Genomic DNA, 24,169 nt, shown 5'->3' on the forward strand with positions numbered 1-24,169 from the left:
AAAGGGGCTTTTTTCCTAATTATTATGACTATTTACGATGGGATTTCAGATGTATCCAATTTCTGAATGAAATAGATACTGTGGACAAAAGCTTCAAGGGTTGGTGCTTATCTGTGGAGGAGATACTGCCTCAGTGCTACAGACACGTCCTTGTCTCCTCTAGCTCAGCTCCAGTCGGGAAGCAGAAAGCCTGCTCCTCCAGAGGAGATCAACACGTAAGGAGCACTGCCACCAGTTTACAGGTTCTCCCAAAGCTATGTTTGGCTCCAGACAAAAACATTGCCAGTTTTCCTGCTGAGTGGGAGAGGCGCCAACAGCGGAGTTTATTTTGGGGCCTGACTACGCAGAGGAGCGGTATCACAGAGTTTCATCGCATTATCCCTGGAGGCAAGGGAACAGCACAAGCAGAAACACGCAGAGGCAAGAAGTGACCCTCGCTTCCTCAGCCACTCTAGAAACCAGCCCCTGGCAAAGCAGATGGACACAACAAAGTGTCTGAGGGGAGAAGAGCCTTCACCAAGAGCACGAAGAACAACCAAGCCCCAAATCCCACACACAGCCCACCCAGTCAAGTGGATGCTGTCCTCAAAGGGAGAAGACCCGCTCCCTTCTCTTGCTTTTCTTTTCCTCATAAAGGAACATAAAGATATTTGGCAAGCCCTTGCCTGAGTCACTGTCCCCACCAGAAGCCTACAGGCTCTTCACTGCACTCGTTTCCCTCTGTTTGGGTGAGTTACGGCAGCCCACCAAAGCACGCACCAAGGCCACCAGTGCACTGCTGGGAGGGAAGAAACGAAGGAAAGATGGGAAGGGGATGCTTTACCCCTTGTTGTGCTAATGAAACCAATCAGCTCACCACAGCTCCTCAAGCAGCACCCAGTTTTACCTGTTTTTTGGGCAGCAGGGCCCAAGAACTGCTGCTCCCACTGAGGGAGCAGGGGGAAGAAGAAGGCCATCAGAACAAGCTGCTCTCCTCCTACCCTGCCAAAGGAAGGACACCTGCCTACAACACCACTGGCCATGAATTTTGAAGAAAAAGATCACTCTAAACCCTTGGCAACTACAATTTTACCCTTTATTAACTTCCCTTTTTCCACACAGCTCTGCGCCACCTCCCGCAGCCCTGTGAACCACGAGGCGCTGAGGAGCCACCACTCACCCAGGCAGTACGAGCAGCAAGATCTGCACCACGGCGCTCTCTTTAGAAGTGTTTTACAGTAGTAAAAGAGTCATTTCAGATTTTTGCCTCATACAGTACTTACATTACTCATAATTACATAAAAAAGAGACTTGTTAAGAAATATGGGATCCAAAATGTTCAATTTAAACACAGTTCTTCTTGCCATTTTAAAGGCATAGACATGGATGTACAAAAGATCACGTTGGCCCAAATGTTTATCTCACCAAATTTAAGAAGTCTAACTTATATGAAGTTATCCCACAAATTGTTCTCTATGTCAGAACGATGGAGGCATTAGCCACTTCTGCTGAAGCAGAAAATTTTCTAAGTAACCATCCAATCTTGAAACCGCTCATCATAATTGCAATGTCTACCTAAAGTCCGAGCAACCTTTTATCCACTGCATTAAAAAACACATTCAAAATGGTAAAGTGATGAGCTATGTAATTTCTCACTTCGGTATCTAATCACCAAGGCGTTTTACCTTCTCTGGTTCTGTGCCCAGTGATGGCAGCTGCCTCCTGTAGTCTGAAGCAATCCTTAAAGATGAATGGACTGCTGCAGAAAGGTTTTTAGGAGGCCAATGGATGCACACCTGTGGTTAGGTAATTAGGTTGAAATGCCAAATCTGCTTGAACTAAAGACATTTTTCCATCAACTTCAGCTGGGTCAGGATTTTATGGAAGTTCGACTCTTTATCTTTTGTGAAATCCGTAATAAAAAGATCTGTATTTTTATCCAAAGTTCAGGCAACAGGAGCTGTTCAGTTTCCTGTCTTCATTAGTTTTGTTGTCAGACAACAAATACCACCCACACACGTACTTCTTAACACAATGAGGCGAACGTCACCGTGGCTCTCGTTTCAGATTGGGGAGCCTGGCCAGTCTCCAGAGCGGTGAAAGTGAGCGGGCTGCTGGTCGGGGCGGGTGGCACTGGGCTCCCACATCACCAACACTGCTCCACGACGTCTGAGCTGAACATCCACGACGTCTGAGCTGAACACCACACAAGTTAATGCCCGCTTTTCGTTCGCTCTGTACTTCCTGTTCAATCTTTACAAATAAACAAAAACACTAATTACAGTCTCTCTTTGCCTACCATCCTTCTGCACTCTTTTGGCTGACCTCGAGCAATAGGAATGGCCAAGCTGCTGGCTATTTTTAGGAATAAATTCTTCAATAAATCACTTGAAAGCATTACAAATACTCAAGGGTAATGATGGGAAAGCCAACGGGCACTCTTACTCTGAGAAAAAATAAATAAACCCATCATTGCTCAATCCGCAGCAGGATTTGCAGAGTGGACACCAGCCAGGACCAGCATGCTCCTGATGGCCCGAGCAGCAAAACCCTGCTTTGATACGGCCAGGCTGCATGGTTTGGGGCATGAGGTTATTGTCCCAGTCCCTTCAGATCTCTACAATGCTCTCAGAGGTATAGAGATCCTGCTCGAACAGTGGGGAGCCTTCAATCACACGGATCGATGGCCGGACCATGAAAAGCCCTTTTTCAGTGTGGAGTTTTCAGAGGGAAAAGGACGGAGCAGCACACACCTGCCCTCTGGTACAGACCACGTACGAAGGGCAGCTACAGGATCGCTCTGAGCCAAGCTCAGCCGGCGTGAAACCAATCCAGCAAGCAGGGATCCAACCTGCTAGCAGCTCCGCTACACCTCCTCAGTCTCCCGTAATTACAGTTTTCTAATACAGCTCCTTGTAAGGCCAGAGTAGTTACCCTTGGTCCGTGTCCAACCAACAACAAAAAAATAAGCCACATCAAAACCCCCCAGCAAATTACTCTCATTCATTCTTTATTATGGGAGATTCAGGAAAAAAAAAAATAATCTTACAATCTCACCACCCCCACCTCTGCCTCCACTAAGCCATACTATGTACAAACTTTTTTTTTTTTTTAATTTTTAATAAGGAAGAAAAAAATCCCAAGTTTACTTGGGCAGTTTCCAGACCAACTTCACTTGCCAGGTTTCCACACTCGAGGTCGATAACTGAACGCAGTTGGAAAGATAAAAATGATGTTTACTTTCTTGCAAAACCATGGCTAAGCTGCTGATGTGAATAGCTGTACATTGTCTTCACTTCCTGCGCTGCCACAGTCCATCAGCATCCATTTGTTCTCCCTTGTGTCACACTTCAGCTTCACAGGAGCAGGTAGAGCAGCACTATGCTTGCTCTGGGTCCCCACACAGCCCAGTACAACAGGGTCCTGCTCCCAGACCACAACACCAGGTCTATGTTATAGGGACACTTCTGAAAATACTCATAGTTACTATCATTACTAGTCTGAGAGAGCACTTTTCAGTTTACCCTTAGTAGGCAAGTTCCTAAAGTGTTCTTGATATCTCCCCACCACCAAGCGGATCTGGTATTTGCTGAATTCTGCACTTTGCAAATTGCCAGTTAAAATATAGTTGTAAGGACATAAGAAAGCTAAATTCAATAGCACTTTACTAATCAAGCAAAAATTAAGTTTGTTTTGCCTGAGGCGTGACTATAATCCATTCCAACAGTAAATCTGAAATTTGATTTAAAGGATGACAATAAATTAATACCTGGCTTTAGAAAGAACACAGAGAAAAGGAGCTAAGAGCTCAACCAAGCGAAACAAAGCAACAAATTAGAGGCAACTAATTGCTTCCAGACACAGTCTGAAGATTCCTCTACATTGCACATATTGGATGTACGTCTCCATCAAAAAAAAAAAAAATAAGTATGACCAAAAGGATACTTTTTACTGGATTAATCTAGTTTGCTACCAACAGCTGCCAGCCGCACTTAGACCCTTTATCAGCGCCTTGTCCGTGCTCTGCACTTTGCACTTGCTGCAATTTCCACATCGCAAGGTGGGACAAACTGAGGGCATCTCAGTGTGCAAGGAGTTGAAATCTTGGTTATCCGGCGTGGGTTATCATACGCCTGCACTGTCATATTCTGGGAGCTGCGTATTTGGGGGAACAACTCCATTTGCAGTAAATTCGTCCTTCTGAAGTACAAAAGTACTCTCACACAAGCCCAACACCTAGAATGAATGATTTTACAGGTGCTTATGGCAAGGTAAAGGGCACAGCCCATGGAAACATAATGCTGGAGGAGCAGGAGCAGCCCTGCAGCAGGACGGGTTCAAAATGCCCCGTTTCCATAGTTTGAGCCTGGGCACAGAACTGAAGGTGAAGCAGGTGGGCTAAGCAGAAGCCACTAAGCCTTTTACCATTTTAACAGCAGAGAAAATACGGTGACACTTTGGCAAGTTAACAAACACAGACTTGTGATACCAGCCCAAATCCTCAATCCCAGCGCTCCGGTGGTTGCAGCGGGGCTGGCTGGGGGCTGACAGAGCCCGTCCACCTCTTCCTCTCGTATCGCCACAAAGAGCAGTGCCCACAGCGTGAAGCAGGCCCAGCAGAGCACAGATTCAGCTGTTCATGGTGTCCGAACCAACCCAGGCACACTGCTTTGGGGTCTCTACACAGCACGTAGCATCCAAGAAGCATGCAGGGCACAGCAGAGGGGGGCTGCTCACCGAAGGATTTCTCATCAGACCACCACTTTTCCAACTCAAGCTTGGAAAAACAAGAACTTGTGAAACTGCCATGAGCATACAAAATAAAGCACCGTCTTACTAATTACACAGGTTCTGATGCAGCGGGAGTATCAGCAGGAAGCATTCCGCTGGGATTCACCGAAACTCCATATAAAAGATGAAATGAACAGGACTGCAAATTAATCCATGCTACGAGACAAAGCATTGGTAATTATGCTATTTTTCTTTCTCGTCTGATTTCAAATGGCTGTAAATCTAGATGCAGCCAAAGCAGAAACTGTGGGTTAGACCAGAAGAGTTTCACATGTGAAATGAGTTGGTACAACCAGCACCTCAGCACTACTTGTTTTTCCAGTACATATGAACGGGCACATCTGACAATATCAGAGATCCCAGCAGCTCTGGCCAAGGCTTTACAGGCGCCGCAGGTTTCCCTGGCTGTCCTTGCACTACCCACCAGCTATGTGCAGCATCAGGTTGGAACAGCAGGGGAAAAGGGGAGGGGAAAAAACGTGTGCTCTTCAGCATCCAGCCTCCACCTCTCGTGTAACGGTGTGGCCACAGCGACAAAGTGAAGCACTCCCTCCCTATTTATTCTCTCCTTCCAAGACTTCTGAAATCGGAGAGGTGAGATTTGTCTCTGGAAAGTACTTCTTCCTATCTCTCCCCACACTTTAAAGTGGTGGTCACGAACTGACCGCCATGGTGCAACCACACAGGGGACTTCTTCCCACTGGAGAAAACACAACTGGTGGCGTGGGTGCTGTTCGTTTTGACTACTGGACCAAATTCTCAGGCTCTGAGAAGAGCATACTGCAAGAACAGGGCCCGAACGACCTCACTTTCGACTCTGATTGAGTTCCAAAGTTCTTTGGGACGTCTCCTGTTCCAGAGATGCCATCACAATCCATGTCCCACCTCCACAGCAGATCCCCATCCAGCTCACTTAGCTCCTGGGGTGGAAATGCTCCCGACCACATGCCAGCTCTCCGTCTGCCTGGGATCCAGTTTGACTCACCATGGGCACAGGACTATTATCCTCTTGCAGTTCTGCGGTCAGTGCCCTGCATGCCTGCTTTTCCCACTTGATCTCTTCCTTTAAACCTGTCTGAAAGAACCCCTAGATTGAGCTTTCTGCACTCCTACACCATCAGTCCCTAAAGAGATGTACCAAAAGCAAACAGATTAATTTCTTTAAATTATTAAATTGAAATATTTTTCCAAGTTTATAGTACTTAAAAGTGTAAACACGGAAAGCAAAAACAGAGTGGGTCACAAGATATAGAAATAGATAAAGGTACAGTTATTAGAAATACCCTTGCAGATGCAGTAAATACCTGCACCTACTCGCTGAACCACAGTGCTGCGGAGGGCTCGAGGGTTTATTACACATAACACACGCTGCTCCTGTGACCTCATCTACGAGGCAGATTTACTTTCCAGGGGTGAAACCACCTGCAGGGGTGATGTTCTCATATGCACACACAGACTTAAAAAAAAAAAAAAAAGTAACAGCCACCTCAACTTGTAGGCTGTACCTGACCTACGCTGACAGCGTGCTGAGGGTTCATGAAGAGAAGGGCACCCTCTGGGAGCCCTCGTGTGGGCTGTCACCACGCTGAGCACTGTTTCGGCCTGTTGGGCTGACCAAAAGCCCTTTGCCCTCACTGCTGGGGCTGCCTCCATCCAAACCTCTGCTGATGCCCGGTGCCCAAGCACCAGCACCACGGGGAGCTGCGGCAGCACGGCTCGGACACCTGGGCCACGACCACGCGTCAGACAGCGTGTCTGGCAGCCCAGAACGCCGGGCAGCGGCCCCGAGAGCCTGGTGGCCAAGCTGGGCTGGGCTCGCCTTGGCACTGCCGCCTCGAACTTGCTGAAGCCAAGCTGCTCGGGGCCAGCTGGTGCTGCCGCCGCTTCCCCTCTGCGCTTTGCTTTCTCCCTGCGGACGCGGGGCGCGATCCAAAGGTCCCGTGGCTCCGCTGCACGGCTCCGCTGCACGGCCTCTCCTCTCCTCCTGTTCAGCAAGAGTCAGCACACGGATTGCAAACCCAAACAAACACCACAACCAGCAGAGCCCGAGAGGCACCGCTACAACTCCGGGGCGTGTTCATTCTCCACGCTCAGCCCTTACCCGCCACGGCCGTGCCCGCGGGACCCCGGCACCCGCTGCGGGACCCCCCGGGTGGGGCTCCCCGTGGCCCCGGCCGCTTTGTCCGGGACTTGTTGAGCCGGGGCCGGGCGGTGCCGAGCCGCCCCCGGAGCCCCAACCCCGGCCCAGGGCCCCGCCGCCGCCGCCCGGGACGCACCTTGGGGCCCTTGCCGCGGAGGGGGGGGCTGCCCGAGGCGGCACCGCCGCCGCCTCCGCCTTCCTCGTCCTCCTCTTCCTCGTCCACCTCCACCACCGCCGCGTCCTCGTCCTCGTCCTCCTCCTCCACCGCCGCGGCCGAGCCCTCCCTGCGGGCCGGCCTCCAGCCGCTCTCGGCCTTGGGGGGCCCGCAGGAGCCCAGCCGCCGGCTGCCCACGCTGGGGCGCTTGGCCAGGCGCCGCGCCTGCATCCCGCCTCCGCCCGGCACCGGCACCGAGCCCCGGGGGCGGCGGCGCTCACCGGGGGGCGGCGGCGGCGGCCATGGAGGGGCGGGGGGGGGGGGGGGGGGGCCGGTGGCCGCCCCGCCGCTCGCCCACCTGCTCGCTCCCTCCCTCCTTTCTCCCCTCCCTCCTCCTCCTCCTCCTCCTCCTCCTCCTCCTCCGGCCTCCCCGCCGCCGCCCACCTGCTCCGCTCCGCTCCGCGCCGGGCCCGGCCGCGGCGAGGGCGAGGCGGAGGCCGAGGGGTGCGGCACCGGCACCGCCGCCCCCCCCCCCTCCCCTCCCCTCCTCCTCCTCCTCCTCCTCCTCCTCCTCCTCCTCCTCCTCCTCCTCCTCCTCCTCTCCGCGGCCGCCGGGCCCGGGCCCGCCGGAGGAGGCCTCCCGACCAGGGGGGGCGGGTCGGGCTGCTGCAAAAACGGCGGGGAGGGAAAAAACACAACTTTTTGGGAAAAGGAAAAAAAAAAAAGCAGCAGAAGCATTTTCTTCTATTTTTTTTTTTCCTTCTCCAAGATGAGAAGCTTGCTTCTGAAGCGGGCCGGCCAGCACTATCACCCCTGAGGATTTTAGTCACCCTTAGGCTTTTTTACATGATTTTTTTAACCTTTTCTCTCAAAGTAAGTTTCGAGCCTTCGTTTACACATCATTTCTGAGCCATACATACGTGATTTTCCATCTGCAAGCAAACCTCACTAACTCCATATCCAGAGGTCAGTACCTGTCGTCCCCCCCCCCCCCCTCCATTCAGTTTCAGAGAAATGCCCATGTGCCAAATGTGCCCATCACATGTAATGATTTTTATTCACTTTGGGATACAACAAGCAGTGCTTGCCATGCGGGAAATTATAGCTAACAGCGTAACCATTCCTAAAGAAACAATGAAGTTACTTTCCAGGTCTAACTACCAAAGGTGTTTCGATTTTCTTCACCCAGCCGCACAGAGCAGCTGCTTTCATTCATTCTTTCCAGGTTTCCGGAGACGGCTTGTTTCTGGACACGATCCTAACACAATCACTGGCAAATTGTAGGGTATCTGGTTCTTCAGCAGTATTTCTTCACACGTTATGAGGTGGCACTTCCAGATGTCTCATCACGGCTTCTATCAGCCATGCCACGTCAGCCCCGACCACCTCACACCTCTGCTGCCAGCACTGGTGAGGATCCCTTGGTGGAGCAGACGTGGTTTTGTGATGGTGATGTCACATAAAGGTTAGATTTGTGGGGAAAAAAGGGGGTGAACTCTGTCGTTTTAGCTCTATGTTGACTGTGTGACAAAACGTTACGCTTCAGGTTTGTCCTAAACATGAATTCCACCCTGAATTTAAGTGGCATTCCCAGTTCCTTCATACTCATACCTCAAAGGCACAGATACCTAGAAACAGAACCATTGAAATACTTTGTAGGTTTCAAATTATTTCAAATATCCTCAAATCACGTGAATACCACCTCAACTTAATTGTGATCTCCTGTAGTGGCCTGCACTCACAGTTATTGAAACCCTGCTACTGAATGTCACATTCCTACCTGTCACATACCAGGGTGAATCCTGAGAGACTTCACTGAAGTTTTCAAAAGTCTGTAATGTAAATGTAGCAAAAGCAGGATAAAAATTAACAATGATAAATCCAATTTCACAGAATTGGATTATATATGCTAGCATGAACACCCCAAAATAATAGCACGGAGATCACAGGATCTTGTGTAGAAAGTAGTGCTGATAAAGTGCAGCTGGGCTTGCAGAAGCATGCCCCTCACTTCAGGGGAGCCCCGCAGCTCAGCCTTCACCTGAACCTTGCCCTCAGACCTTTGGCCGGGTTCGCTCCGGACCCGCCTGGCCGCCCCTCGCTCCATTTGGGTGGGTGAGCACAGGAGCAGGGGTTGTTAACCAACAACCGGGCTTTCAGCCGGCAGTTCAGTGACAACCGTTTTAAAGTTTTGGGAACGTGGTGGTAGGAGGGGGAAAAGAGGCTCGGAAAGGTCTTAGGGACATGTGAGACCCCCCAGGCCTGCCCCCTCACCTGCTGGAGGGGTGTTTCGCCCTCTGCAGAGCTGCTCCATCCTCCAGCACACCACCTCTTCTCCCCAGGGCTCCCGCAGGTCAGGTCACGGCCCCTCAGCTCAGCAGGCAGAGCAGGACTGCAAGTGAGCCCTGGAAAAGTCAGGCAGGGTGAGGGAGGAAGAGCATAACCCAATCCTGCTGGAGGGAGAGGGGGCGAAACACCTTTGGGGTGAGGAGGGAGATGGAAGGGCAGCCGGAGTCCAGCGGGCAGATGGGCAGGGCAGTCCCAAAATGGGGCTCAGAGAACACTTTTGATTAGTAATCTGAGCTGCTTTTTACTCCTGCTGGGTTATCAAATGCAACGAGAAGCCAGTGTTGACAACTCCGCAACAGATTGGTTCAAGATTTCTAGCACTTCCCTGGCGAAGCCAGATTGGAGCTGTAGTAAGAATAACTTCTCTCACAATATTTGATACAAACAAAGGGTAGAAATGACTGCTTGCTCGGTTTCTTCCAGCCCGTCTGACATGCAGTATGAATGGGACTGAAGCCGAACCTGTACTGCCCTTTCAGAGCTTCCCACGGGAGCTAAATGATGGAGAGGGTTCTCTAAGGACGGTCAGGGAGTGCTAGCTATAGGGCTCTTCAGTGCCTCTAATCCGCTACATTCACAAATAGTTAGGAGTCAAACATTGTCCCCGAATGCCAGCTTTTTATCACGAGAGGCAACATCCCCTCTGCTCCTACCTCTTCCCAGACCAATGCTATGTTTCCATTCCGTGCCTTTAAAAAAGCCTAGCACCAGTAGGAAGGAAAGAAACCCCCAATTTTCCACGCAGTTAAGCACAACATTTTTCAAACCACGACCTGCTGAAGCAGTCAGTCATTTTTCATTTTTTTAGTGCGCAACAGATCTGTTTGTTTGAGCCTTAGTATTCAGACCAGCACGTGCACTAATCATGCATGTCCCGCTTCTCCCGTAACGCCTGGCATTTGAGCCCCTGCCAACTTCTTTATTCGGGGACCTGCCTTCTCCACACCCCCTTTGTAAACTTTGCATTTGTTTTGCTTTGTAGTGAGCATTGAAGTTCTCACTCCAGCTGGGAGGACAGTCAGGCACCTTCGGGAACAAGGCAATGATTGACAATATTAGGCAGAAAATTGTCTACCAGATGCTGCTCAAAAGGAGAGGTGGCAACCTCCCGACCCCCTTCTCAATAAGCGAAATCATCGCTTCTGTGCCTTGCCTCTGCCCCAATCATCAATTGAGCGGGGAGCACGAGGTCACCACTGCGTCTGGCTGGTGTGCAGCGAAATCCCACCCTGCAGACAGGGCTATGCTTTTTGCTGGAAGGAGGCTCCAGCACCAGCCATGCATTGGAATGAAGCAGCCAAATTCGCCAGCAATTAAGCATTTCTCTCCCCAATCACTGCTCTGAAACATTTACTAGCTCTGAATAATCTTACGGGTACGGAAAGGAATTCTGGATATAACATCCTCAGACTGCGAGAGAATTAACATCAACTAGAATGGCACATCCTTTTTAAACCCCCTCACCAATGTTTTTGTTATTAACTATTTCAATCAGGAATTTTGCAAAGCTGACACGACTGTCTCTTAAAAGGCCCTCGTTACCCAGAAAAACAGGTCAGCTCATCTGTTTCATGCTAGTACGAATACGATGGCTACAGATCCCCCTTTTTGAAATCAAGCAGTCTGAGTAGCAAAGCCATGAATTTGAAAATAAATAAATAAAACTAACATTTACCTACTTAATTAGTCCAGAGGGACCAAGGAAGAAAATAATAAAATAAAAAAGAACAAGAGGAATAAAGAGAACAAACACAGCACAGGATAACAACAGCAAAAAATTCAGTCTACAATGAGAGCAGAAAAACAGAAAACACAGGCCTCTGGCACGCAAATGTGTGAGCACATACTGGAAAGAAATGTACATATATTTTACACAAAAACCTGTTGGGGGTGGGTGGGGTTAAAGTGGTTTGTGAATAATAGCAATGAGTGTGAATAATAATCCCTAAAATGATACCAGAATAAAAGGAAGTGCATAGAAAAAGAAAGACAGTAAGTGAAATACTATTTTAAATAAGTGTATTCATTGCCTTAATCATGGAACTTCCCATGTAAGTTAAATTAAACATACGTTAAAAAATTGCAAGATTGGCACACCAACTTCCCCTTTCTCAGTGAAGTGTCAAGGAACTCAGCTTGACTCTTAAGAGTCAAGACTGAATTTGCGGAGGTAGCAATTACAAAGAAAATAACTAGCTGTTCCTTTCAAAATGAGCAAATTAGATCAAGCACTCAGGAAAACATAAATATTACAGGACCCCATAAAACAGTACTTACAGACTCACTTTTTACGTGGGAACTCCACCGTAAATGTTGTGGAATCACGGAAAAGAATTATATATATAGCTGTCAGTCAATGTCAGCAATAAAAAGCATTTCATCCAATAAATTAAGCAACGGATACAATTTTAGTTTGATCATACTGCTACCTATCTTATGATAGCATAGTTTTTATTTGCATGAATTCTTAATGTTGGAGATGAATGCTCTCTGCTTGGAAAATAGCACTCCAGATTTCTGGCTTGCATACTGCACTGACATTAACCCCAAAGGCTCTTTAGGTAAATTCTACAGTAATTAGAAGTTAAGGGAAACACCAGCTGGACAGATAACCTGGGGATCACCCAAACCACACAGATTTTGTAAATTTATTAACTGAAAGCCAGGACACCAGTTTGAGGGTTGGAGCCATTCTCCATGGTGTACGTGTTCCCAATTCCCAGCGGGTACACGGGGCTCGTTAAAGCCCCCATTTGTTGTGTTTTTTAGGAAAGTTCCCTCATGGAAGTTTCCCCGGAGGTGCTCCTTCCAGTCAGCTCCTGGGGAGCGCTCCCCGCACGCAGCAGACAGCTCACACGGCCTGCTTTTCCCTGACTAAAACCAAACCGAAACTAACCCTGGAAAAAAGCCACCTCTGGGTCATTTCTTTCCTCCTCCTCCGCCCCTTTTTTGGGAACATGCCGCCCCACTTCCCTGGGGAAATCCGCCTGACCTCTTCCTGCCTCTCCCTCCCTGCTCTCCTCCAGGAAAATAATAAATAAATAAATAAATACATAAAAAAAGCCACGAAACACCCCGGAGCCGGCCAGGCACAGCGCCGCCCCGCTCGGCAGCAGATTTCTCCCCGCCTTTCTCCGTCACGCAGCCGGGGACGAGCTGAGGCGGGCAGCGGCGCCCCCGATCTCCACAGCCTCCCCGCGGCCACCGGCCGCTTCCCCCGGCTGCGTGAGGACCCTGCGGGCTCCCTGGGGCCCGTGGCCGTGCTCCCGGCCGCCATCCCGCTCGGCTTTCCCCTCAGCTGCCTCCTCCCGCCCTGCCGCCGCCATGCGCGGCCCCCTCAGGCAGCTCCGCCATTCCCGCCCGCCGCGCGCGCGGGCCGTTTGCGGCCGTTGCGCGGCAACGCGGAGGGGGGGAAAATGGCGGCCGGCCGGCCCGCTGAGGGGAGCTCCCCTCAATGAGTCCCCCATTGCAATAAGCGGTTTTTATAACTCGTAAATAAACATCTCAAAGCCCACGTTAGCAACATTAGGATTGCATAAGACTTTCAGCTCCCTTAAAAAAAAAATAAAGATATATATATCCAAGTAGAGCGTTTGTAACCTTTGTCTGTGGTGAAAATAAATAAAATTCGGAAACTGGAAATAAGTAAACAGTCAGCTATCTGCAAATACATACAAAGGCCAAAACTTTGCTCAGTCGCATCTCATGGTTTTCAAGCTAAAATTTGGCCGACTGGAAACCACAGTTTTTGAGCTGAATTAGATCGGGACAGTCTGTACTCCTGCGGTTACATATTTTACAGCAGTAATACCAATGTAAGCGTGTAACATTAAACAGGCTGTGGGTTTGGGGCAGAATGCGCTTCCTGAGCTTGCGGTGCAGTCACGGCTGCGACTCGCAGCTGTGACGAGCTCAGCTCCTACGCTGCAGCGGCCCTCCCCAGGAAACAGCAAACATTTTTACATTTCACGTCCTAAATCTCATTTACTGCTCTGCCTGGTGGCTGGGGCTTTGGTTTCGTTTTGAGGGAAGATGAAAAAAAAAAAAAAGATTGAAGTACTTTGTGTTTTCTTGCGATTGCTTTTTCAATAATAATGTTCTGGCTGGGATTATTATCTTTTAATTATTTTTGTTGTTGTTTATAAATGGCTGAATTTTGTTTGGAGCCACCTCAGTGACTTTGTTTTGCTGGCTCCCTTTGGTAGAGGTGTGTTATATCTTAATCAGCGATTTGTGTGAGCAAGGAGGAAACCTTGCGGGTACAGAAAGTGTTACTCAATACCAAGGGTTCTTTTTTTCAGTTGTATACAGAACAAACTTATTTGTGTATAAACATTTTTAAATATATATATTTTTTAGAAGATGAATGAGCTGCTACTGCAGGCTTTGTTGTGGGAGGAACAGAGCAGCGGGGTGGGAGGTCGGGGCGGAAGGAAGAGAGCCCAGGGAGAAGCCACCCGAGTAACCCTGGAGGCTTCCCTCCTCTTGGTGTTAAGGCTGCTTGGTCAGAACGTGCTAACACAATGCAAGGCTGGTGTAGATGGCAAGATAATGAGTTTTACTTGAGCTACAATTTAATGAAGCATCTACCGCCTTGGCTGAGTTAGTCATTTGGAACGTGTTACTTAGATAAACAGTCTCAAGGCAGAAAACAAAGGCAGAATGAAGCGGCTCAATAAAACACAACATAGAGAAGGAGCAACACAAAACAGCAGAGGACAGCTGTAGGCACAGAGGAAGGACAGCAAAAGAGGAGTGGGGGGCTGGCGGGGTCAAGTAGTAGCCCCAGGGCATGGAATGAGAGCAGAGATGATGAAACCAACATTTTTGTTTCCGATATTTATTTCCTCATATAATTTTGCCTCGAACACAGCTCTTTTTCACAGGGAGTTTATGGGGACAAAGGAGAAGTAGGTAATCAAATGGACATTACAGGCCTGTAAAAGAGGCTTGTGATAATTACCTGTGACACCTGTACTGTCCTGAAGATGTCTGGTGCAGCTTCTGATAACGACTTGGATCACTTTCATTCTGTGTCTCTATTTCTGTGGTCACATTGCCCCTTCTGCCTTCAGAAGTTCAGCTGGCTGCAAACCCAGACTTAAAAGACGTGGGACCTAGATTACCACTTTCCTACAGGATCAGGAAGTTCATCTTGCTGAATGACTGACTCTGTTTTTAAAGAAGAACTAACCTCTTCTACCGCAAAGCATTAGGTGAGCAGCCTGTCACACAAACCATTATTTGAGTATTTTAAGTTTAATAACTAAAGTATAGCACAGTTATTTCTAAAAGATGAGTTAACCAACACCATCTATTCCTACTAGTTATCTGCAACTAGATTACAGAGAATGATACTCCGTTTGCACATGCATTTTGCAAACTTACTCCTCTGTTGTATTCTTTATTTTGCAAATTGCAGACATTGAGATGAAGGGTCTATAATTTCCTAGCTTGCCTTTCTCTTGGAACACTGGTGCTGCACTGGCACGCATCCACTTTGCTGTAACTTCATTTGAATACAGCAAATTCTTTATTATGATTAACAAAGGGTTGCTCTCTGGTCTGCTTTGAATCTCAGTCTGCTCATGGAGATTAGTAGGTTTTGAGCAATGCCAACTCACTAAATATCTCCGCTTCACTGATCTCGAAGACGTTTGTGACAATGGATTTAGTAGTCGTTTTCATGCATGTTCTTGCCTTTGAATGGATAATACCTTGGTTGTTCTGATTTCCATTGCTGTTTGATTCTCTGTCCCATTCAAAAGGGTTTTAACTCAAAACTCTTTCTTCGTATGTTGCTTCTTTGAGATACATAAACACATTTGTTCCTGTTTTTAATCCTTGAATGCAGCCTTCTTTCACCTCTTTGATTTTCTTTTAGGTGAATACATTGCAAATGTCTGTGTATTACCTCCCTCTTCAGGGTAGAAACAAATAAAACTTTCTCTCCCAAGGAAAGACTTACAGAGATTGTTCTTTGACCAGGAAGAGGCAAGTGGTTTTAAAGTAGGGAGATCTCAGTTACATGTCCTGCTGAAGCTCTGTCTCCCATTTCACCACAAGAATTAGAGAATGGGTTACAGTAAAATCTTAGGAGATACCGGATCAGCTACCCCCTTTATTTTTTTATATCAATTTCTCCATTAACCTCTTCAGCTTTTGATAGGTCACATACAGACTTCATTGAGCTCTTCAGTCTTAAGTATTTGTGACAAGTATGCTCTCTCAACTTGGATCATTTCACTTCAAATCATATTTTCAGTATTGTTATTTGTAAAGGTTTTTCTCAGTTCCGCTGCAACATAAAATAATCTTCCTGTCCCTGATATGTGGAAGAACATTTTCTGAGTTACTCAGTTAATGGAAGTAGATGGGAATTTATTTATGTTGATCACAAGTACACGCGGAGTACTTTAGAGTACATCCACCGTCTTAATTTCTAACTTTTCAATTAAGGTAATGGGCATGAGCCACAGTGCATGTTGCCACTTACAGAGGTTTTCTTTCATACATTTAGTTCCTAGTCTTCTCTAGGGGTTCTGACCACCGAAACATTTGAGTGTTAAAGCCTTTGTATTTCTTTTCTGAAATGAAGATATTTAATAGGTAAAGTGCTCTTGTGTGGTAAGAACTCAATGGTTCTAGATAGCTTACATATAAATAAAACAATGACCAGCAAATTCATCCCTGTCTTAAAATACTCATTGCCAAGCAGTCATGCATGTAAGGTTTTCTAATGGCTAATGATGGTATGGTATGGTGGTCTAGTTAGGAAAATGTCTTACATTTGTGTGCTTCCCTTCTTCCAGCTGGAACAGGGCATCACCGTTATTATCCTCTCCTACATCATGAGGATGCGTTCATTTAGAGGATTCCCTCATGGAAAGAGGACCTTATGTCGCTCATTTATTTCAGAGCTAGGCACGTAATAGACAAGTAGAACCAGGAGTTAAGCTTTTTTGAAGAGGAAATATTTACAATTTGAGGTTTCTTTTCATTAATGTTAATAAGAAATAGCACGTGATATTTTAAACAATATCGTATATTGAGGTTTATGACATTAATTCTGTCAACTCATTGAACACAACCCTGTGTAATAAAACAGGATCCTGGAAAGAAAATCTTTAAATTTTCCCTAGAGAAAGGTCATTAGCCCCCTCCTCCTTCACAAAAAATCATAAGACAAGGTGCATTATTTTATCTCAAAGTATTAGAGAAAATTTTAAACCCTTCAAAAATACTAAGTTAGATCCCTGAAAACAAACAGACCTCTGAAGCCTTGGGTTGCTGCCAGGTTGAACTGTTGACTTCTCTTTTAAATGCTGCAGGAGAACAGCAATTAATCTCCAAAGCCTGGCTTGGTTTCCGAAAATGGATGAGCACAGTGAATTCTGTATTAAACTAAGGAAATTTACTAGACTTTCTCAGAAAAATAAAAGCAGAAGTGTTCAGAGCTCTCAGTTCACAGAAAATGGGAAAAAAAAAATAATAATAATTAAAAAAAAAAGGATATCGTTTATTCAGAGTATTTCAGAGATGTTCTTTTTTTGAGGCAAATCTTTGCTGATCTGTCTTACTCAGTATCTTTACCTGCATTCCAAAGGCCAATGCTGTCTCTGAGGTACAATTTCCCACTGCTTAACCCAGTGGGTCAGTAAGGATACCTGGCCCTGTACATAACACCCACACTGACATCATCAGCACAAAACCAAAGGAGGTGGTCTAAAAACTCTGCAAGAAAGCTATGCCAGCGCCGTGCTGCTCTCACAGCAATAAGGCAGGAAAAATGTGTTCACTGGCTGCAGCCTGCCTGGGAGAATTGCTGTCACTTCTCTCCACTCTGAGAGCCAGATCAGCCTGAGCTGCGAGCCGCTGATCTCTTCCACCTGGTGCTCATGATTTTGGGCAGGAAAAATATCATAGCCTAGGGCTGTGAAATCTAGGGCCAGGTTTCATTAAAAACAGTGTCTGAATTGCTACCCAGCAATGTGAGGTCTGCCTGGCATCAGTACTTGCCCAGGGATGTACTCAGCCCTGCTCAGTCAGAGATTTATAAACATTTCATTATAAAGTGTTGGAAAACTGGCCTTTGTTTCTGGATTTAAATTCACATGTGCTTTGCTCCCCAGTTTCCCTGCAGTATAACTCTGGGCTTTGCTACTCAGGTAGCCACCTCCAGCCCTTCCTACCGGACCCAGTGTTTCCAAATATTTGTTCTGGGCTGTGCTGCACTGGGATCACATCACCTTACAGATTTATATAGCTTCCAGCATGAGTCACATTGTACCTAAAACATCTCTGAGTTGTCAGCATTTCCAGCTGAGGTAAAAAAATAAATAAATACACACCTATAATCCTTGAGTTTTGACTTTGTTCCAGCCACCTTGATTCTGCTGCACTGACCTGGCCTGAAAATAGCAGCAATGGCAGGAGATATTATTATTTTGGTGCATTTGTTCCCTCAAAAGATAATTAAACTATAAATTATACGTGTAGATGTGCACCAAAAGACGCTGTGACCATTGCAATTTTTCCATTGATCAAACTTGAATTCCGTGCAGAGTTACAATCCGGCAAGAGGTTTCCAGAGTATGCACAGAACATTTTCCTAACGCTGAACTTTAAAACCAGCCCATGAAACTTGGTATGATTTTAGATGAAGGCAGAAGGATTATCACTGAATCTGCCCAAAATTCTCAGTGTTGAGACGAGCAGGAAGATTGAATAAAAGATTTTCCAGTTTGCCTGTCAGCAATTAGGAGGAACAGGAGATAATGAGGAAGAAACGAATGGCATTATTTTGGAGCAGACCTAAAAAAAATAGTGCATGGTTCATCACGGGACTAATATTGTATAGTGATTGATGATTCTGTAATCAGAGCCTACATGGAGAGAAACAGGCTGTAAATTAAATGATGGAGTATTTCATAAATGGCCTGGAATTGTAATGCAATGATCAAGAATTTACGGAGAAAGACTTTTATGCCCCTTTCTTAGCAAGCTGCAGCCTTTCTAACAGAAATAATTAGGGTTCTGACAATGTATTCATTTGAATTAAGGATTGAGTTTGACAATAAAAAATAGCCTATAATCTGCATGTCACGTGCAGCTTTCTAGTGACACACAACCTCATGGTCTAGTGCACCAGCATTCATTGCAAATTAGTCTCAGTTTTACTGCATTCTTCAACCACACCAAGTGTAAGTACCTGAGGAAGAAAATTCTTTTACTATATCACAGCTAGTTAGGTAGCTCTTACTACTAAAAATCTGGAAAGTGATTCAGTGACAGACTTTTAGAATCAGTGTCTCTCTGTGGTTAGAAATTTCCTTTTTTTTTTTTTTTTTTTTAGACTTAGTAGTAAAAAAGGAGGAGGAGGAATCTGTTCTGTTTCCCCTTTGAAATCCTCAGGTTGGCAAGCCAGTTGGCAAGCCAATGGCTTCCTCGAGCAATTCACCACAGTTCCTTTCTGGAAACCTCTCTAGAACCAAAGCATTCCCTTTAGCTCTGCACAGAGGTGGAAAAGTGAAGATGGAAAGTAAATTACAGCATCTATTTTGGGAGACAGGTAGGATCCTGGTTAGGAAACTGGACTAATATGAGCAAACATTCACCAAAGAGTCTGTGACGATTTCAACTCAACAAAACATCTTTCGATCAAAGCCAGGTACGTATAGCACATGGGCAGATCAGCAATGCGGTACACATAATACCCCTGACACCACCAGGAAACCAGGAAGTTCTGGATATATCTTGCCTGTGCTCCACATAACATATGTGCATACTCTATTTGGGAAACCCCAATGGCAGCGGCCCTAATTCTTTCTAATGTTGGGTGTCGAAGGGCAGCTGACCTTTTTATTGATGTCAGTATCTAAGATACACGACAACTGCTAATTCTCAGAGAGGTTCTGGGCACAGTCTTCCACCAACTCACCAGAACGATGATGGTCTCCTTAATGATGGTATCATTATTCAGCTCTTAAACAAATGGTAAATAGGAAGGGATCTTCCTTTCTGTGATCACAGTCTACCAAAACAGCATTTTTGAATTACTTCACCATTTTCAGGGTCAGCCTGAACATTTCAGAGTCATGGGGAAGGTCATTGCAGCAGCTACTACTTCTGAGCATTCAGCAACTGCTCTTGAAGCCTGTGTGTGGGTCTGAGCTGGGGCAGCTCTTACCTTAGTGACAAAGGCATCCATCCTAGCGAGAAGCTTACAAACCTCATTAAAATATTCCTTTGTCATTCTGTTTTAATAATGCCTGGTAAAAGGTTTTCTAACTTAAATACATGACAAGGTTCTTGTCTGTTTGTAGTGCATGAATCTTTTTTTTTTTTTTCTCTTGGTCTGAGAAGATGGAGCACATGTTAGCACGTGGAGGGGATGAGACACCTATTTCCAAGAACTGTGATTCATGGTTTACTTTTACCCCAGTGTGGTCATGGCAATAAATGTGTCTGTGCAGTAACCAACAGTGGAGATTTCAGTGGCTGTGCCCAAGCTCTCAGAGATGAGCATGTGAAAACTCAGACTGGCTGTGAAAAGGGGCACACACAGGAGAGAGTCATGAGCTCCTGACTGCCCTGTGGTTTTGGTCATGAGGTGAATGACAATTTACGTTATAACTGTGTGCTTCAGTGCTCCAAGCTCTAGGGACTTTTTTAAAAAAACTTGTTTTCATGCAATATTTTTATCTTAAAGCTCCATTATGTAATCTGTATACACAAAGGCCCAATACAAAATGTTGTGTTGAGATACACACTAAATAAAAAATAGTCGTCATTGGTCAGGATAACACATCCAGCCCTTTTCATGGAGACTGGTTGAAGGATGACTGCATTACCACATTCATGTAACCTAAAGATATTCAGCCTCTCACATGTAGCCCTCTTATGGACAGTTTTGCCTTACAAGCTTGTTTTTATTTTTTTTTAACCTAAAAATACTATTGCTGAATTCAGCTTTGTTGTACCATACACACACTCACCAAGTAATAAGTATGCCATAGATTTAGGGAAATAAATGTCATTAACTTTCATGAAACAATCAAATGCTGTAATGATGGGCAGGACAGAAGCACCCAACAAGAGACTTAATCACTGTTTTTTTTTTTTTTTTTTTTTTTCGTAGCAGGATTTGGGAAGCATGTAGTAAACAAAGGATGAGGCCACATGCTAAGCAGCAAGGAAAAAATAAAATTGTGACTACCTGCTCATTAAGTGAGTATTATCCGTTCTGTGCACTGGGTGAAACAAAGGGCTAGTGGAAAAGACAGCACCTTCCAGCACCTTCCAGGAGCTATTTGATGTAGAGAAAAATGGCTATCAAGAGATGCTCCTAGTCAAGGGATGCTGGCAAGTACTACAGCGGTGGTAATGGGCAGAGAGCAAAATCATCCAGCAAGTTGTGCATCCACTTCAGAAACTCTGCTTGGTCTCATACTACTCTTTTGAAGCAAGGAGACAAAGTTCTTCAGTGCAGCTCACTGAGTTATTGAGCTCAGAAATCAGGAAAGTCTCTTCCAGCCATAAAATCAGCAGTGGCAAAGCAGCTGTGACCACAGTGAGCTGGAGTGAAATCAGGGTAACAACCAGAGCCCACCCAACAACCAGAGAAATCTTTTCATTTTCAGATTTACATAACAAGGCAATCCTTTAACATTGAATATAAGCAGGTACTGAAGCTTTTGAATCCAACCTGGAACTTGTCGTGTTTCATGCTCTCATGATGGTGTTAGAGCCAGAGACAACTTCTGAGGGATGTTGAGCCAACACTTTTCACACATGTTCAGTTTGTTTATGCTGCATTTCTCTTTTTTTTTTTTTTAAACTTTGGCTACAAAATCATGCTTCATAGAAGAAAAGCCTGGCAATGCAAGGAAAATTGCTGTAAACAACTACAATGAGTGCTCCAGCCTGTGCACAATAGACATGCTAGAACTCAAAATAGCACCGCAGAGGACAAAAAAAAAAAATAGTCTTAACAATAAGAATATTGTTTGTTTTCAAGAAATGCTGAGCATTGTTTTCAGTTCCTAGATTAAGACCATCTCCAAAAAAGCCTTTGTTATTGCCCAAACTAAACTCAAGTTAGGAAGCATTCTTACTTCACTTACGAATTTACCTCCAAAAACCCAGTGGTGGGAATGCAAGAAGTGAGCATTTGTTCAAGACCAAAAGCCTCATCCTCTTCCTTTCCTTTGTCTCCCTGTTTTGCCAGGTGTGGGAAGAGCAGCTTTAATGAGCAGCAATAGAAACTAAGTGTCTAAGAGAAACCGAGTTCGAAACTGAGAGCTTTTGGCAGCAGTCCCCTTTCCCCTCTTTTTGAGATCCTTAACACATGCCAAAGCTTTTCTCTTAACACTTGCCAGGGCTATTGAGTACTGAAATCTGTGTTCTGAACTTAAAACTCTGAGACGTGTATGGAGGGTGCTCGCTGCCCAGCATATCTGCCAGAACCCAGCAAGACTGAAATTTTAATCACAGATTCAGCTTTGGAATCCTAGAAATGAGAATTAATCCTGCCCGTGCTCTGTCTCCCCTCCACTTCCCTCTTCTCCCAGCTCTTTTGTCCCATCAGGCACAAACAAGAGTTTCTTGTATCCTGCGGTCTCTCTGGATGGCTGTGCTGATGCAAAATTGTCCCTGGGACTCATGCTTTCTTTAATGCTTGTTGGAGTGAGGAGTACATCGCTTGCAGCACAAATATTGCTCACAATAAAACGGACAGCAGCACCAGATGCTGGTTGTTCACTAGCATCTATTACTAAACACAAAGTTGTACAGATGTGTGCAGTATCAACACAAGGTACACTAAAGCAGTCCAAACTGATGGACTCTAGGAATTCCTCTTATTTTATCCTTTTTTTTTTTTTTTTTTTTTTTTTTTACAGAAATTGTTCATCAGGTATAAAAATGATTTTAGGGGGTGTTACTAACAGCTTAACAGCAAGCTTTTTATTTTTGTCTCAACATGGAAAACAATTCACGAGTTAAACATTAAGCTCCCTACCCAGTGCATGAGGAAAGCTACATGAAGACCCCAAAACCTACCTGACAAGGAGAATACCACCTTCAGGGGTGCACTGAGAAAAAGCATCCTGTGTCCTGGACCCTGCAGTGTCCTGGACTCCGCAGAGACCAGTGATGGATTCAGAGGTGACCATGCCATGGGCTTTCAGCTGTCTAGGAATGCTGGAACACAAAGAGAGACTTCTTCTGAAGGCAGGCTGGTGGATTTAAGGACTCTTTGACCAAGAACAAAACACATGACCTGTGATTTAACGCAGGATTTTACCAGAAAATGTCCCGCCTTCCCTGAACGTGCCCACTGTGGCTGCTTGTTTTGGTGCTGAACTCCCTGACATTGAGTTGCATTCAGTGAGCTCAGAGCACGCTTACTGGATCAGTGCCCTCAGAACAGGATCTGTCTAGGTCCTGGGTTCCAGTGGCACCTACCTAATTAAATAAGACACCTAATTACTTGGATTAGATTACAGCTGGGGATGGCCCAGTTGGCATGTAAGCAAGTGCTTTTAGTGGACTTGCAGGCCGTATGGGGGACTATCGAGTGAATTTATGTATTTTTTAGAGCTAACCAAGCAGCTGCGAAACAGCAGTAGGTCTGGAATGCACTTTGAAATTTTGGGTGATTTTTGATATGTGAATCTTTCTCTGGCTGTAGCTCCAAGCCTGACATGTCCCAGATCTACCAAACTGGATCTCTCAAGCCAAGAAGAGGAACTGCCAAGTTAGCAGCCCCACTCGGTGGGCATGCATTAAAATAAATAAGTAAAAATCAAGCAGAGGTAGGTAAATTCTAGCTGAAAAAAATTAGACTTGCTCATTCACCTGCCTCAGGCTATGCTTTCTGTCTGTGAAGAGTCAGTACAGAAGTAGCAAGAAGCCCCATGTGGTATGATAGCATTCTCATTCTTTTTCCTCTGTTGAAAAAGTACTTTACAGAGGAACAGGTGAGTTAATTTCATAATAAATTAACTGCACTTCAGATGGCATTATTTGACTTGCCTTGATTTCAGTGCTGCAGCTTTCATCTTCCTGCAGTATGAAAATCGCACACATGTTGCTGGAGACCATTCCCTCAATGTGCAGCTTCTGTTGTTAGTCCTGAAACACTACAGAGACATCAGGACTGCACTTAAATCAGTGAGGGATGCCCTGGCATCCAGATCTGTCCAATTCTCGAGCCAGATCTTTATCTCAAAGGGGTTGAGGCACACCACTAAGCAGTTCTGACTGCAGTGTGATGTGTTACACAGCGCTTTACATTTCTCAGTACCTTACGATGGAGATGACACGTGCTATAAAGCATTAGGTTTGTGTGGATTTGCCAGGAGGGCAAGGGTGCACACAGACATGAATGGAAAGGACATGTGCTCACCGTATGGGTGTACTCATGGTTGCTTGCTCTCTGGATGAGTTCATCCTTGCACTTCTCCAGAAGAGAGTATGTGCCAAGCATTTCTTCAGGCTAAGTTTTCTGCATTACAAATAGTAGTTGGCATTATCTCACCCAACACACAGGTTTCAAGACACAGGCTGTCAGAACAAACTGGAGTGGTTTGTGTCTGGAAGATGAGCATCAGGAAGTATCTGTCTGTTATGGTTTGGTCCCTGCACGTGGCAGACAAACCCTTAATTTTCTCCTCTGCATTCCCTACTGACTGCCTCAAGTGGTTGTTCTCGGTACATTGCCTGTTTGAAACTCCTCTGAAGGCATCTTTCAT

The 24,169-nt window shown here is 45.9% G+C and overlaps 1 protein-coding gene across 3 annotated transcripts in view; it reads right to left on the minus strand.

Annotated features, from left to right (window-relative positions):
- Window positions 1-7,446, minus strand: part of ZNF704 (zinc finger protein 704) — a 99,582-nt gene extending 92,136 nt beyond the window's left edge. For 2 of the 3 annotated variants that reach the window (XR_011093086.1, XM_068672163.1), the window contains exon 1: window positions 7,047-7,445. Coding sequence is in view for 2 of the 3 variants with exons in the window: in XM_068672163.1 (XP_068528264.1) it covers window positions 7,047-7,295 (249 nt within the window). In the remaining variant the exon portion in view is untranslated. Of the gene's footprint in view, window positions 1-7,046 lie in introns of all 3 variants that reach the window. The other variant, XM_068672165.1, reaches the window with a different exon arrangement.
- Between the last annotated feature and the right edge of the window lie 16,723 nt (window positions 7,447-24,169).

Source organism: Anas acuta, chromosome 2 (genome assembly GCF_963932015.1).
Source record: "Anas acuta chromosome 2, bAnaAcu1.1, whole genome shotgun sequence".
Classification (NCBI taxonomy): Eukaryota; Metazoa; Chordata; class Aves; order Anseriformes; family Anatidae; genus Anas; species Anas acuta.